Source organism: Rosa rugosa, chromosome 7 (assembly GCF_958449725.1).
Source record: "Rosa rugosa chromosome 7, drRosRugo1.1, whole genome shotgun sequence".
Lineage (NCBI taxonomy): Eukaryota > Viridiplantae > Streptophyta > Magnoliopsida > Rosales > Rosaceae > Rosa > Rosa rugosa.
In genome coordinates, this window is record NC_084826.1 from 3,559,444 (window position 1) to 3,573,563 (window position 14,120).

At 39.4% G+C, this 14,120-nt stretch overlaps 1 protein-coding gene and 1 long non-coding RNA gene across 2 annotated transcripts; both read left to right on the forward strand.

Annotated features, from left to right (window-relative positions):
* Positions 1-6,151: 6,151 nt before the first annotated feature.
* Positions 6,152-10,097, forward strand: LOC133720203 (uncharacterized). The gene is made up of 3 exons (XR_009851738.1): positions 6,152-8,138; positions 8,814-8,889; positions 9,817-10,097. It is a non-coding gene; the product is annotated as an uncharacterized LOC133720203 (long non-coding RNA).
* A 1,327-nt stretch (positions 10,098-11,424) lies between these two features.
* Positions 11,425-13,479, forward strand: LOC133722509 (uncharacterized). Its single transcript, XM_062149394.1, has 7 exons — positions 11,425-11,653; positions 11,855-11,931; positions 12,088-12,222; positions 12,428-12,520; positions 12,769-12,813; positions 12,971-13,009; positions 13,119-13,479. Exons 1-7 carry the CDS (start codon positions 11,602-11,604, stop codon positions 13,284-13,286), a joined length of 609 nt encoding a protein of 202 aa, XP_062005378.1. The 5' UTR covers positions 11,425-11,601; the 3' UTR covers positions 13,287-13,479.
* Positions 13,480-14,120: the final 641 nt, after the last annotated feature.

The window sequence follows — 14,120 nt, forward strand, 5'->3', positions numbered from 1 at the left end:
GGGGGTCAAAGGAGTTGACTTTTTATACATTGGGAAATTGGGAAAACTTCCTTCATGAAAGTTGTAGAGCGCGTCGATACGAGTTCGTGGACATATGGAACGTAATATTCGGAGTTCGTATGAATAAGTTACGAATATTTGAAAATTGGGATTTTCTATAAATATGAAAAAAAATCCGAATATTGCAAATGAGGACAGAATTTCTGGAACTCCAGAAATTTCTCCCCATTTCTCTCCCGAGCCCAGCCGCGACCCCCTCCCTTCGTCACCTTCGTTCTTCCTCATCCGGCCACCGATTGATGTGAAACAAAGTGGGTTTTTCTGGTCTCGACCCCCTTTACGAGTTTGTAGAAGAAATCGAAGTGAAATACGAGCTGTATGAGGCTCTACAAGGTCGAGAAGAGAGCCTCGTCGGAGACGAAATCGCTCTTCCCCACTTTTTCTGGGCTCTACTTTGTCTGGCCATATCTTCCTCTACAGGCCTCCGATCGACCTGATTCCAAAAGCAATTTTTCTCACCGTGAAGTTTTCTACAACTTTCCAGAAGACATCGACTTGAGATAACCATCGTGGTGGCCGCTAGAAGACCGAGAAGCCGCACAGCCGAGCTGGAAATCGTCTTCCTTCGCCACCTTGGTTCTCCCAGCTCCGGCCACTATAGCTCGAGTTCTTTGAGGGCTTTTCTAGCCCAGAGGAAGTAGAAGCTATCCCCAAGAAGGCTTGCAGCGATTTGATCCGGGGTGATCGAATTTTGAAGATTGGGAAACTAGGGTTCTTCGGGTTTCAAAACTTGCGAGGTAAAATTCTACTTTTTGGCATATAATCTGACTTTGGTGTAGTTATGAAAAGTGAAATTGGAGTTGAGTTGAAGGACTTTGATGTTGGGAGTTTTGTCTAATTTTGACTTTGGATGGGTGGCGGTGCCGCCACTGTGATGGTGGTTTCCGGCGACCTCCGGACACCCCAAGGACAGTTTCTGTCCATTTTTGTGTTCTACGTGTCGATACGATCGTTTGCATATATAATTCATAATTTTTGGATATCGTATGATGAAGTTATGAATTTTTAAGTTTCGATCGATTTCGATCTTTAGATTTGTGATATGTGAAGTTAGGACCGTCAGATGGACTTGTAGTTTTGATACGATGATCTTATGACTGTCCCAGTGGCTTTGTGTGGTCATGGGCGAAGATCCGACCGTTGGATCTTCGTATAAATGCAAAACGGTGATTAGGGAGGCGATTCGTGAGAATCCGTCCGTCGGATTTTTGTATAAATTTGTGAAGATGTTAGTAAGGACGATTCAGGAAGATCTGACCGTTGGATCTTCGTGATGATTTTTGGGGGGTGATCCTAAAGGCGATCCGTGAGGATCCGACCGTTGGATCATCATTTAATTTCGATCCGACCGTTGGATTGTCGTTTGAGTATGTTTTTGAGCTATTGGCTAAGTTAAGGTCATGTGTGATTAGGTGATTGACGGTCTCCCTTGGGTGAACGATTTCGGTGTGTATTGTGTTAAACTGAAGACGCAGCGGGAATATCGAGGTGAGTAAATCGCACATGGTTCATTCACGAACCGAAATTCGGTGATTTTATTTAATTGAGAAATTGTGGAAATTGTTTTATGAAAATAAATATTTGTTTTAAATTATATGGACTTGATCGACTACGGTCCATAGGTAAGTAAAATGTATTTAACTATAAAAAAATGAATTTCTAGATTTTATTGCATGTGAACTATAGTTGGTATTAGTGGTCACTCTTGTGTGGGTGACTACATATATATATATTTACGTGGAATATATATTGGATGGTGTGATTTACTGAGTTATATTTTGAGCATTACCCTTTGGAATATGTGATTTATCTTAGATGTTGTGTTGTCTATGATAATGGGTAATTGAGTAAAGTGCGATAGTTAAGTCGTTGAGATGAATTAAATGAGGAGTCGAGTGAATTGAGAAAAGCAGTCATTCGTAAGGTGAACCTTGGCCCAGGTGACACTTTACGATACAGTTAGAGCTCTAGTCTGTCTGCCGTCATACTGCTTGGGGGATAAACGAGTTATCATATGCCCTTGGGTATGACATGACATACTGAATGGGGTGATTAATATAATTAATCATAAGCCTGTAAGTATGATATACTGAATGGGGTGATTAATATAATTAATCATAAGCCTGTAAGTATAATATACTGCATGGGATGATTTATATAAATAAATCATAAGCCTGTGAGTATATATTGAGTAAGAAGTTGTTTATTATTGAGTAGTCATGATGAGATGTGAGTTGATTGATGCTTGAAGTGATGTTGTACACTTCAATTCTTATGCAAAACAAAATTAAAATGTGCTTGAGTTGATTGTGTTACTTTAAATCGTGCAATCCTTTCATTTACTCATACGAGCTTTGCAAAAAGCTTACCGGGTTTGTATTGTTGCAATCCCGGTACACTATTCAAACGGTGTAGCGGGTAATCCTGCAGGTCAGGAGAATCAGGACGGTGATCGTGCGGGTTAGAGAATTTGTTTTAGTTTTACAGCAATTGTAATTGTGAGGTGAGTTATGCTCATTTGAGCCTTACAATATAATTTGGTGAGAGTGTGCTGTAATAAACAAATTTGAGATTTGGTTTATGTAATATCGAGCGATGTGAGGTGTGGTTGTTTTGAGAAAAAAAATTCAGGTTGTATTTATGTGAGTTGTATTAATTCATGTTTCGGATTTTGATTTGTATTTAAAATTCGGGGCGTGACAGTTTGGTATCAGAGCGTAAGGTACATATTTGGTGATAATCAGTACTCCCCGAGTGATGGCCCGTCTGCAGCGGATCCCCATCATATACTCTTCGGTACTGGTATAATCATTGGGTATGTCTTAGTATGGGGTCTAGACAGCGTGTATGTCAGTAGGACGGTAGAGTTGTCTTCTAAGTTCGTATTAGAATAAGTTTAGTTTCCGCAGGTTGTAATCTTCGAGGAATAGAGACCTCTAGATTTAACTCTGATGAGTCGGTGAGATTTGTTTTATGGAAGTGAGGTCCTTTTGGATGTTGAAGTGTTGGTTGAAGGCATAATGTTGACCTATGCACGTACCTAGTGTGGATACGAGTATGAATTGATATAAATTTTGCCTTCTTAAGTTGGACGTACAGATGTTTGGATGGGACGTACGTATCAGGGATTAGATATCCTGTTTTGTAATGGGATGTGCTTGTGGAGTTTGTGAGTAAGGTTGAGGTTAGGGAAGAAATTATTGTGGTTAATTCTTCCTTGTGATTGTAAGTTGTTAAGCAGGGTTTAAGGTGCGAGACCAGAGTTTTATTTTGTACTCAATGGTTAGAGATGAACGACCATTGTTTTGGGTTGTCGTTGAGTACTATAATTCCTTCAGAATCAGGATTGTTGGTAGAATTGAAATTAGTAGTAGTTTTGGTGATTCTGAATTTGAATTGAGTTCGCGAGATGTGTCTTATATATGTGGTTGATGTTGCTAGCATCATTTTGGAACGATACTTTACGATTCACAAAGAAAACTGGATTTGAAATTTATTCATTTGAACATCATGGGTTGATGACCTGACCGTGACTTGTGAACCTAGTTTTGTTCAAGTGAAGGGAATTGAATTTTTGTGGCCTTTGTGTGGTGAACTAGTTTTCTTAAGTTTTGGATCGTAATATGGAGATGGACTGAAGTGAATTTGAAGTCGTGTGGTGTTTTAAGTTTACGTAGGCGGGACACTTAATGTTTTGCAATGGAGTTGATTTTGGTCAGTAAATAATTGGGAGAGTTAGAATCAACTCTTTGTAAAATGATATTGGACGATAGTGTGCGCCTTTGGTGGCTGATTTTAGATGAAGTGGTTAAACACAAATTTGAGTATTGATTTTAGTGACTTTGTTAGGTATCCATAGTGGTTCAAGTGAATTACTATGTGATATGGAGTGTGATTCGATTTCTGAATCGCTAAATGTTAAGGATTGAATTGTGGTGAGTTTTTGTTGAAGCAATTGATAGATGGAATTGTCGAGATTCTATAAGAGTTGTAAGAGTAACTCTAAAGATGTGGGTTTTTCCTAGCTAACTCAGGATGTGTTTAGCTTTATAAATCCCTAATCCTATCGATGAAATTGTTGTGTTTGGTTTGACTCAGAGGATACTAGCTAGACCTCGATGCGACTTAATTGATTGTTGGATTCTTTTTGAGTGATTGTTTTTATTGCATCATTATGAAAGATGTGTGCAGTAGAGTTGTTTATGGTTTTGAAAATAGTATTGGGTGACCAAGGTTCGATCCTTGGTGTTGTTGTTGGTTAAACAAAAAGAAAAGAAAACATGCACACCATCTTATTGATTTTACATTACAAAAAAAAAAAAAAAAAAAAAAAAAAAAAAAAAAGGAAAACGAGGACCATGCTATACTAAGCCTAGTCAGCAGCTCCGGATGGATTGAGGCTGAGCTCAAGAGAAACGTTTGAGCCACTGTGGTAACCGCCTGAGCCACCAGAATAGTAACCAAACGCGCTACCTTCCTCGGAAGTAGCCTTCAGGTTACCAAAGACGTCCTCGCCGTGCAAGGGGAACAGAGGAAGAGTTTGAACCTCCTGGTGATCTCCTCCTCGTTGTTGCAGGGATGTTTGTCCTCCTGTTGTGCCAAAAGAGTTGTACTGGTATTAGTGTTGAAGTGTGAGGAAGAATATGAAACAAAATTTAAATCAAGAAATCCTTCATTACCAGTAGAATAGGTGGAACCAAAGTTGAGATCAATGGATCTACCATCATCAGTAGAACTAGTGGACCCAAAATTGATGTCAATGGATCCACCAGCTGGCCCAAAATTGATGTCGATGGATCCACCAGTACCAAGAGCACTAGTTCCCATGGGCACTGGAGCAGCCTGATTACACCTATTCATCTGCTTCTCTCGAGCCCTGACGTTCTGGAACCAAAAGTAAATGTTCTTACCCTCAACATGTCCATACTGGTTCAGCTGGAGGCAGATCTCGTGAATGTGCTCTGAAGTTGGGCACTTAAATCCCTTGACGTAGTAAAGATCCTTGAGGATTCTTATTTGTTCTGGAGTAGGAATCCACCTGGTACGGCTTCGCCAGAAATCCATGTTGGCACTACTTCCAGCTGCTTGGGTGTTTCCTCCCTCCTCTGTTGGTTGCTGTTGTTGTGGTTCCATTTGTTGCGGGGTTTGGAGCTCCATTAGTTGCAGAGTTCGTGGCTCTTGGGTCATGGAGTGAGAGGATGTGAAAATCGAGGAATACATGGTTTAGTGTTTGAGGGAGATTTTGTTAGAAGGATTGGAGTTGTTGAACTGGTGATTGGAGATATGAGATTCTCAGAGGAAAGATGAGATCGAATCTTCAAATGGAAGAAAAGATCTGAGAAAGAAGGATTGAAGATTTGGAGGAAAAGATTGAAGATCTGAAAGTTCAGAGGAAAGATGGGATTGAATCAACTAGATGGGAGAGAAGATCAGAAGAGAAGGATCGAAATTGATGAAGAAAGGATTTGAGAAGAGAAAGGCTGAAGAGTTGAGAGAGAAAGACTTGAGCTCGGAAGAAAATTTCTTTTCTTTTGGAGTGAACAGTTTTTCTCCAGAATGCACCTATTTATAGAACAAGGTGAGCAGATCTCCACCGTTGGATGAACGATCTCAGAATTTGAATCCACGCGTTGGATTAAAGTCGCCCCGAAACCCGGAAAAGCTGTTGGCGCGTGTTGAGCGTGTAAGGGGACAGGCCGAACCTCGAGACGCTGTGGCAGACAGCTTTAGCAGAAAGTGATTTGCTTTCCGTAAATCACGGAAGAGACGTGTCGTGGCACGTGGAGTGTACCGACAGTTTGTTGTTATTCTATCGCTTATGATAGAATAAATGAAAGAAGTTGCATGGATAGTAACGAGAGCAGCTGGTGCTCTAGTGGTTGAAGAGCAAGGCTCTTGTACAAGAGGTCAGAGGTTCGAACCTTGCCTCTCGTTTATTTTTATTATGTTCGCTTATGACATAATAAGTATAACATTTGTACACATTATATTAAGCACAGCTTGTGCTCCAGTGGTTGGGGACAAAGGTTTCGTGCAGCAGGTTGAGGTTTCGAACCTTGCCTCCCCCGTTATTTTATTTATGTCGCTTATGACATAATAAATATAACACGTGAGCATATATTAATGAAGGCAGCTCTTGCTTCAGTGGTTGGGAGCAAAACCTTCGTGTTCGAGGTCGGGAGTTCGAACCTTACCTCTTACAAATATTTTTGGATCTCGTATATGCTTGATATACGGACGTATATACGGTATGTACGGTATACATACGTATATACGGTCTGTACGGTATGTATACGTATATACGGTATGTACAATTTCATACCGTAGCCGAGCTAAAAAGTTGTGGGCCGAATAGTAGGCCCGAATAGTAAGCCCAAATTTGGTTGGGCCTATTCAAAATGCGTTTGGTTCGGCCGATTGGTAGGCCCAAATAGTAAGCCCAATTGTTCGGCCGATTTGTAGGCCCAAATAGTAAGCCCAATTGTTCGGCCGATTGGTAGGCACAAATAGTAAGCCCAATTGTTCGGCCCGAATGGTAGGCCCAAATGTTAAGCCCAATTGTTCGGCCCAAATGGTAGGCCCAAATGTTAAACCTAAATTGGTTCGGGCCGGTTCGAAATGTGGATGGTTCGGTTTCTTCGGCCCAATTGGCCAGCCCTAATGCTTAGCCCAAGGATTGAGCAAGCCCAAGTCATCATCACTGGGTGTCAGATTTTATTGGCATGCTTTTGGGGATGATTTGTTTTGAGTGATGCATCTCTATTGTTGTGTAGAATAGTGCATGCTTAAGTTTTACTATAGAGATTTACCGTGATGCTAATTGAGTAGCGAAACGCTTTGTGAGAATGTTTACTGTGCTTGTATGCCAGTACAGGATGATGATCTATGTGAAGATCTATGTGATGATCTATGAGATGATCTATGTGAAGATCTATGTGAGGATCCATGTGGTGATTTTGTGTGAGTTTACTTTTGTGATGAAAGAATTTGTGGCCTTAGGAATGTATTTTTATACAAAGGGCTGTGGCTTTGTAGATTACTACAGCTTTGGAAAGGATGGAGATTCGATGGTTAGGTTAACCGTAATCGAGAGCAATTAACTTGCGCTTAAATTTCGGGACGAAATTTCTTTAAGGAGGGTGGATTGTAATACCCGAAAAATTCAAGTTAATTTCCGATGACGTTTTGGAAATGATTTCGTGGTCGTGGACACGAGTACGAAGCTTAGAGGAGTGTGGAATTAGTTCGAACGATTTTATTTTGAAAACTGAACGTTTTAGGGGGGGTCAAAGGAGTTGACTTTTTATACATTGGGAAATTGGGAAAACTTCCTTCATGAAAGTTGTAGAGCGCGTCGATACGAGTTCGTGGACATATGGAACGTAATATTCGGAGTTCGTATGAATAAGTTACGAATATTTGAAAATTGGGATTTTCTATAAATATGAAAAAAAATCCGAATATTGCAAATGAGGACAGAATTTCTGGAACTCCAGAAATTTCTCCCCATTTCTCTCCCGAGCCCAGCCGCGACCCCCTCCCTTCGTCACCTTCGTTCTTCCTCATCCGGCCACCGATTGATGTGAAACAAAGTGGGTTTTTCTGGTCTCGACCCCCTTTACGAGTTTGTAGAAGAAATCGAAGTGAAATACGAGCTGTATGAGGCTCTACAAGGTCGAGAAGAGAGCCTCGTCGGAGACGAAATCGCTCTTCCCCACTTTTTCTGGGCTCTACTTTGTCTGGCCATATCTTCCTCTACAGGCCTCCGATCGACCTGATTCCAAAAGCAATTTTTCTCACCGTGAAGTTTTCTACAACTTTCCAGAAGACATCGACTTGAGATAACCATCGTGGTGGCCGCTAGAAGACCGAGAAGCCGCACAGCCGAGCTGGAAATCGTCTTCCTTCGCCACCTTGGTTCTCCCAGCTCCGGCCACTATAGCTCGAGTTCTTTGAGGGCTTTTCTAGCCCAGAGGAAGTAGAAGCTATCCCCAAGAAGGCTTGCAGCGATTTGATCCGGGGTGATCGAATTTTGAAGATTGGGAAACTAGGGTTCTTCGGGTTTCAAAACTTGCGAGGTAAAATTCTACTTTTTGGCATATAATCTGACTTTGGTGTAGTTATGAAAAGTGAAATTGGAGTTGAGTTGAAGGACTTTGATGTTGGGAGTTTTGTCTAATTTTGACTTTGGATGGGTGGCGGTGCCGCCACTGTGATGGTGGTTTCCGGCGACCTCCGGACACCCCAAGGACAGTTTCTGTCCATTTTTGTGTTCTACGTGTCGATACGATCGTTTGCATATATAATTCATAATTTTTGGATATCGTATGATGAAGTTATGAATTTTTAAGTTTCGATCGATTTCGATCTTTAGATTTGTGATATGTGAAGTTAGGACCGTCAGATGGACTTGTAGTTTTGATACGATGATCTTATGACTGTCCCAGTGGCTTTGTGTGGTCATGGGCGAAGATCCGACCGTTGGATCTTCGTATAAATGCAAAACGGTGATTAGGGAGGCGATTCGTGAGAATCCGTCCGTCGGATTTTTGTATAAATTTGTGAAGATGTTAGTAAGGACGATTCAGGAAGATCTGACCGTTGGATCTTCGTGATGATTTTTGGGGGGTGATCCTAAAGGCGATCCGTGAGGATCCGACCGTTGGATCATCATTTAATTTCGATCCGACCGTTGGATTGTCGTTTGAGTATGTTTTTGAGCTATTGGCTAAGTTAAGGTCATGTGTGATTAGGTGATTGACGGTCTCCCTTGGGTGAACGATTTCGGTGTGTATTGTGTTAAACTGAAGACGCAGCGGGAATATCGAGGTGAGTAAATCGCACATGGTTCATTCACGAACCGAAATTCGGTGATTTTATTTAATTGAGAAATTGTGGAAATTGTTTTATGAAAATAAATATTTGTTTTAAATTATATGGACTTGATCGACTACGGTCCATAGGTAAGTAAAATGTATTTAACTATAAAAAAATGAATTTCTAGATTTTATTGCATGTGAACTATAGTTGGTATTAGTGGTCACTCTTGTGTGGGTGACTACATATATATATATTTACGTGGAATATATATTGGATGGTGTGATTTACTGAGTTATATTTTGAGCATTACCCTTTGGAATATGTGATTTATCTTAGATGTTGTGTTGTCTATGATAATGGGTAATTGAGTAAAGTGCGATAGTTGAGTCGTTGAGATGAATTAAATGAGGAGTCGAGTGAATTGAGAAAAGCAGTCATTCGTAAGGTGAACCTTGGCCCAGGTGACACTTTACGATACAGTTAGAGCTCTAGTCTGTCTGCCGTCATACTGCTTGGGGGATAAACGAGTTATCATATGCCCTTGGGTATGACATGACATACTGAATGGGGTGATTAATATAATTAATCATAAGCCTGTAAGTATGATATACTGAATGGGGTGATTAATATAATTAATCATAAGCCTGTAAGTATAATATACTGCATGGGATGATTTATATAAATAAATCATAAGCCTGTGAGTATATATTGAGTAAGAAGTTGTTTATTATTGAGTAGTCATGATGAGATGTGAGTTGATTGATGCTTGAAGTGATGTTGTACACTTCAATTCTTATGCAAAACAAAATTAAAATGTGCTTGAGTTGATTGTGTTACTTTAAATCGTGCAATCCTTTCATTTACTCATACGAGCTTTGCAAAAAGCTTACCGGGTTTGTATTGTTGCAATCCCGGTACACTATTCAAACGGTGTAGTGGGTAATCCTGCAGGTCAGGAGAATCAGGACGGTGATCGTGCGGGTTAGAGAATTTGTTTTAGTTTTACAGCAATTGTAATTGTGAGGTGAGTTATGCTCATTTGAGCCTTACAATATAATTTGGTGAGAGTGTGCTGTAATAAACAAATTTGAGATTTGGTTTATGTAATATCGAGCGATGTGAGGTGTGGTTGTTTTGAGAAAAAAAATTCAGGTTGTATTTATGTGAGTTGTATTAATTCATGTTTCGGATTTTGATTTGTATTTAAAATTCGGGGCGTGACAATCACTCTCTTTCCCCAGACTAGTGAGACTACTTTTCCCTATTACTCTGTATAGTAAGATTCTCTACAAATCACATCCGTCATTTCCCCCACTCACTATCCAACGGCCAGGATAGAGCCATTTGAATACGGCAAGTCTATAATAGTCTGATACAAGCTGAAAAATTTTCAGAAACCATTTGAATACGGCAAGTCATACATTTCATAACAATTGTCCTTTTAGGCCTGCATGTCATAACATGTCCTGTGTTTCTATTAGTTACAAACTATTTTATTTAAGGGTATTAGCAATTAATTCATCTTTTTCTAGTTCTTCTCATTACAATCAGTTCAGGCCACATATCTTGTGTTACATATGTTCTTCATTTGATACAATTCATCATAAGTCTTGATACTTGCAAATTTTGCCTATACTTCTCTAAATTGGTGTTTGAGGCAGGCTGTCTTGAATTTGCTGACAAGTACCATCTGATATTTTGGAAATATGTGAAACAGCCATCTCATGTTTATCCTTTAATTTTTGTTGGTATAATATGAACATTCCACCCCGCCAATCTGCACTTGAATTAATGCACAAGTAGTACATAAAGTTGTGGTTTTAGATCATTAACAATAAAATAAAATAAATGAACAAGTAGCACGATGCTGCAAACATCTTTTGACATGTTAAATTTTAATCATTCTCTCACTAAGCTGTTTACCGCCATTTCTGTGTTTCTTATTGCAATTGCATAGTGACCAACATCATTCCTTCCCTTGCCAATATGGAGGAACCAGAATCTTCACTAGCTAGAAATGCAGAAACTTTTCTTTCTTCCAATCTTCAACCACATGCCACCAGCGAGGAAAGGAATTTGCCAGGGTTTCTAGAGGATAATAAGAGTGGGAATGATTCCACACAGAATGAATTGGCTGCTTCTCTTCTGTACGTTGGTACCAGACCCAGCTAAACTAGTGTTGAATAACATGCAAAAATCTCTTGAAGAAAGTGTCATGTCGAGTAACATTTTCATATTGAAGGAGCTAATGATTGTTTCACCACTTGTTGGATCTCATCTGAAAGCAGATTCAACAACTTTAGCAGCCCAGTGGAAAGAGAAGATAAGAGGCAACTGTAAATTCAGAGGAAAGTTTAGTATATTTGCTGTTCGTTGGTCTCGGAGGATGGTGTGAGCAACACATCCAAGCTAGCCTTCTATTTTCGTGCATTTTTTGTTTAAAGCCCCGCCCAAACCCGACGATCCAAATTTTCGGGTTAAAATGCCCGAGGCTAAGAACTACCAAACAAACTAAACCCTCCATCTCGGATGGAGTCGTGGACGACACAAACAATAATAAAGAAGAGAAAAGAAAGGGCAAAACAGTGCGCTTCATGTTCAGTGTGTCGTATAAAAGTCATCTCCCTATCCTTTCTGATCTTTTTAGGGTTTCTAATCGAAACAAATCCCTTCGGTTCTTTCTTTGGTATCCAGAGTTGAAATCGAAAATCAACAGCGACGATGGCCAACTATAACGAAGCGGAATTCGTCGCTTATCTCCCCGAAGATCGAGGTACCTTCCCCCACCCTCTCTCTCGTTCCTTGTTTGTTAGGCTGCAATCACAAACGAAGATTTCGATTTTCCCAAGTTGAATCTATTTTTTCTTTGTTGCTGGTGCTGTTTAATTCTCCATGACTTATTTATTATTGAGAAATAATTATTATTTGTAACGATTCAAAAGACCAATTTGCCTCTTTAATTTGTTTTTGTCAGCCAAAAATTTGATTGAACATTGGGACAAGGTGGAATCGTCTCTACAGAAGCTTGACATTGCATGCCATTTCATTGAGGTATGTCATGTCTATGAAAACACTTTTATGTTGATCTCAGTTTACAAATATGAATTAGGGATGGAATAGAATTCTAGATTAATTCATCAATGGACCATTGCAAATTATCTTCAAATTGGCGCACATAATAATTTGAAAATTCTGAACTATGTTCAGGGTCAGTTTTCAAGCAAGGGTAAACTGATCACTACCATGAGAGCATTCCCAACCAATAAGGCTTCAGAAGATTCTATTGCAAGGGCTAAGAAGCTTGTTGAACTCTTGTTTCTAACCTGTCTTCCCGTCCCTGTGGTAAAAATGACATATATATCCTTCTTCATTGTTTTTATCTTGCCTATGCCATAACTTTTAATATCTTCATATCTCAAGTGATACCTTGGGTTTGATTTATTCTATTTCTACCTTTGATTGAGATATCGATCATGTCATGTGCTCTGCGTTTTCTTTCAACTTTAAAGCTCCAACTATTTCAACTTGGCTTTCTATTATGAGTCAGGCAGTACAAGTAGCAATCCATGACAGGCCCTGTAAAGTCATAAAGCTCGGGTACTCGAATGGTGGGCTTCGCGCCCGATTTAAGATCGACAAGGTTGGTTATTTCACTTTTGGACACCGGTATCTCTTATTTGTTTTCTCTTCTTGCCTGTCTTTATTTTCCAGCATCTTTTCTCTACTTTGATGATACTAGAAGGATCAGAGTTGGTTCGGGTTTTACCTTGAACAGGAGTTGATTAATGGGGGGGGGGGATTGTCCTTGTGCTAATTTCAGTCTATTACTGGCATATATTTTCAGCATTTGCCTGTTATTTGTTTTTGATCTCTACCATTTTGCTGCAGGAGAAATTTGACAAACGTAAGAAGCGTTTTAAGAACCACATGAAGGTGCATGAAGTTTACTGATCTCTGCTCTGAGAAAAACACCTTTAGTATTTGTATCGGTTCTATAGCATCACTTCCTGTTAGTTTTAGGTTAACATATTGTTTCAATTCCTTTCTGCTCCCTGTACTTCTAACTTTGAACTGTATAACTCAAATGCAGAAAATCGCAGACCTGACAGAAACTAATCTCTACCTCAGCGTAAGTATCACGTACTCTTCCCTTCCCTTCTGTTTTGCATTGTCAATATTTCTGATATTGTTAGATTTTTCAATTTCATTGGTTTTCACTAGTTCTATAAAAATGACAGGGATGTAATCTTGCTGTTACCGGTAGATCTGCCCTTGGTTCATCTGTCGGGCTTTTGATGGTCAAGAGGATCGCTTTTGCACTGTTTGTTGAGAATATGATGCCTGAAAACGTCGTCCAGAGGATTGAGAAGAATAAGAAAGCGCTGTTGGATGCAGGAAAACTTTAGTTTAAGGCGATGTGATGACCTGAACCACATGAATGCGTTTCATGGGTTGACGGCTGTTGTGTTAAATTTCGTTGCATTTTGTCTGTGTTAAGTTTCATGGATGTTTAATCAAGTACTACCTCTGTCTCTTTTGTGTACTGACATGTTCTTACTTTCTGTAATAACTACAATGACGGCCACTGAATTTAAGGAAGACTTGATGGTAAGCTATGTCGTTATAATTTTAACCTCACATAAACTTCAGTACCTTGCTAATCTAATTGCTGTAATAACTAAGATAATGTTCGTTGGCAAAGCTGCTCCAACAGATCATCAACAAAGGTGCTCTGTACAGTGTTTTATTTTTATTTTTAATTATTGTTATGTCTAAACTATTTTCATTTCCATATGTTGTATGACTCTAACTAAAAATCAAATTAAAGATCAACAATCTCGTATCACGTGAAAGTTGGTTATGTCTCGCACGACTTGATAAAAATTTATTTTCCTACAACACATGTGATATTACACATTCATAAAGATTTAGATATCCCATATTTATCTATATCCTCAGCACCTGCAAATAAATTGCTTCAATTCTTGTTTTACCCCCTTAATGGTATATTTTGTGTCAAAATAGGCAACTTGGTTGAATGATAGTATTAGAAACCATGACCAACTAATTTATTGAACAAACTGTGGAGTTTTGATATCTCTCCTAAGATTAAGATTTTCAGCTGGCTTCTCCTTAGTTGTTAGGGATAGGTTAAAAACTAGAGACGGAATAGCTAGATTTGTTAAGATCAAGCAAGAAATAACTTTATTTTCAGGAATGAATCTCTGTTTCTGGCAATT

What these genes read in the sequence shown, in the direction of transcription:
- LOC133722509 (XM_062149394.1), top strand. Translation starts at nt 11,602, where the DNA reads ATGGCCAACTATAACGAAGCGGAATTCGTCGCTTATCTCCCCGAAGAT. An exon ending in CCCGATTTAAGATCGACAAG is followed by an intron (nt 12,521 to 12,768) that starts GTTGGTTATTTC and finishes ATTTTGCTGCAG; the next exon opens with GAGAAATTTGACAAACGTAA. An exon ending in GTTTTAAGAACCACATGAAG is followed by an intron (nt 12,814 to 12,970) that starts GTGCATGAAGTT and finishes ACTCAAATGCAG; the next exon opens with AAAATCGCAGACCTGACAGA.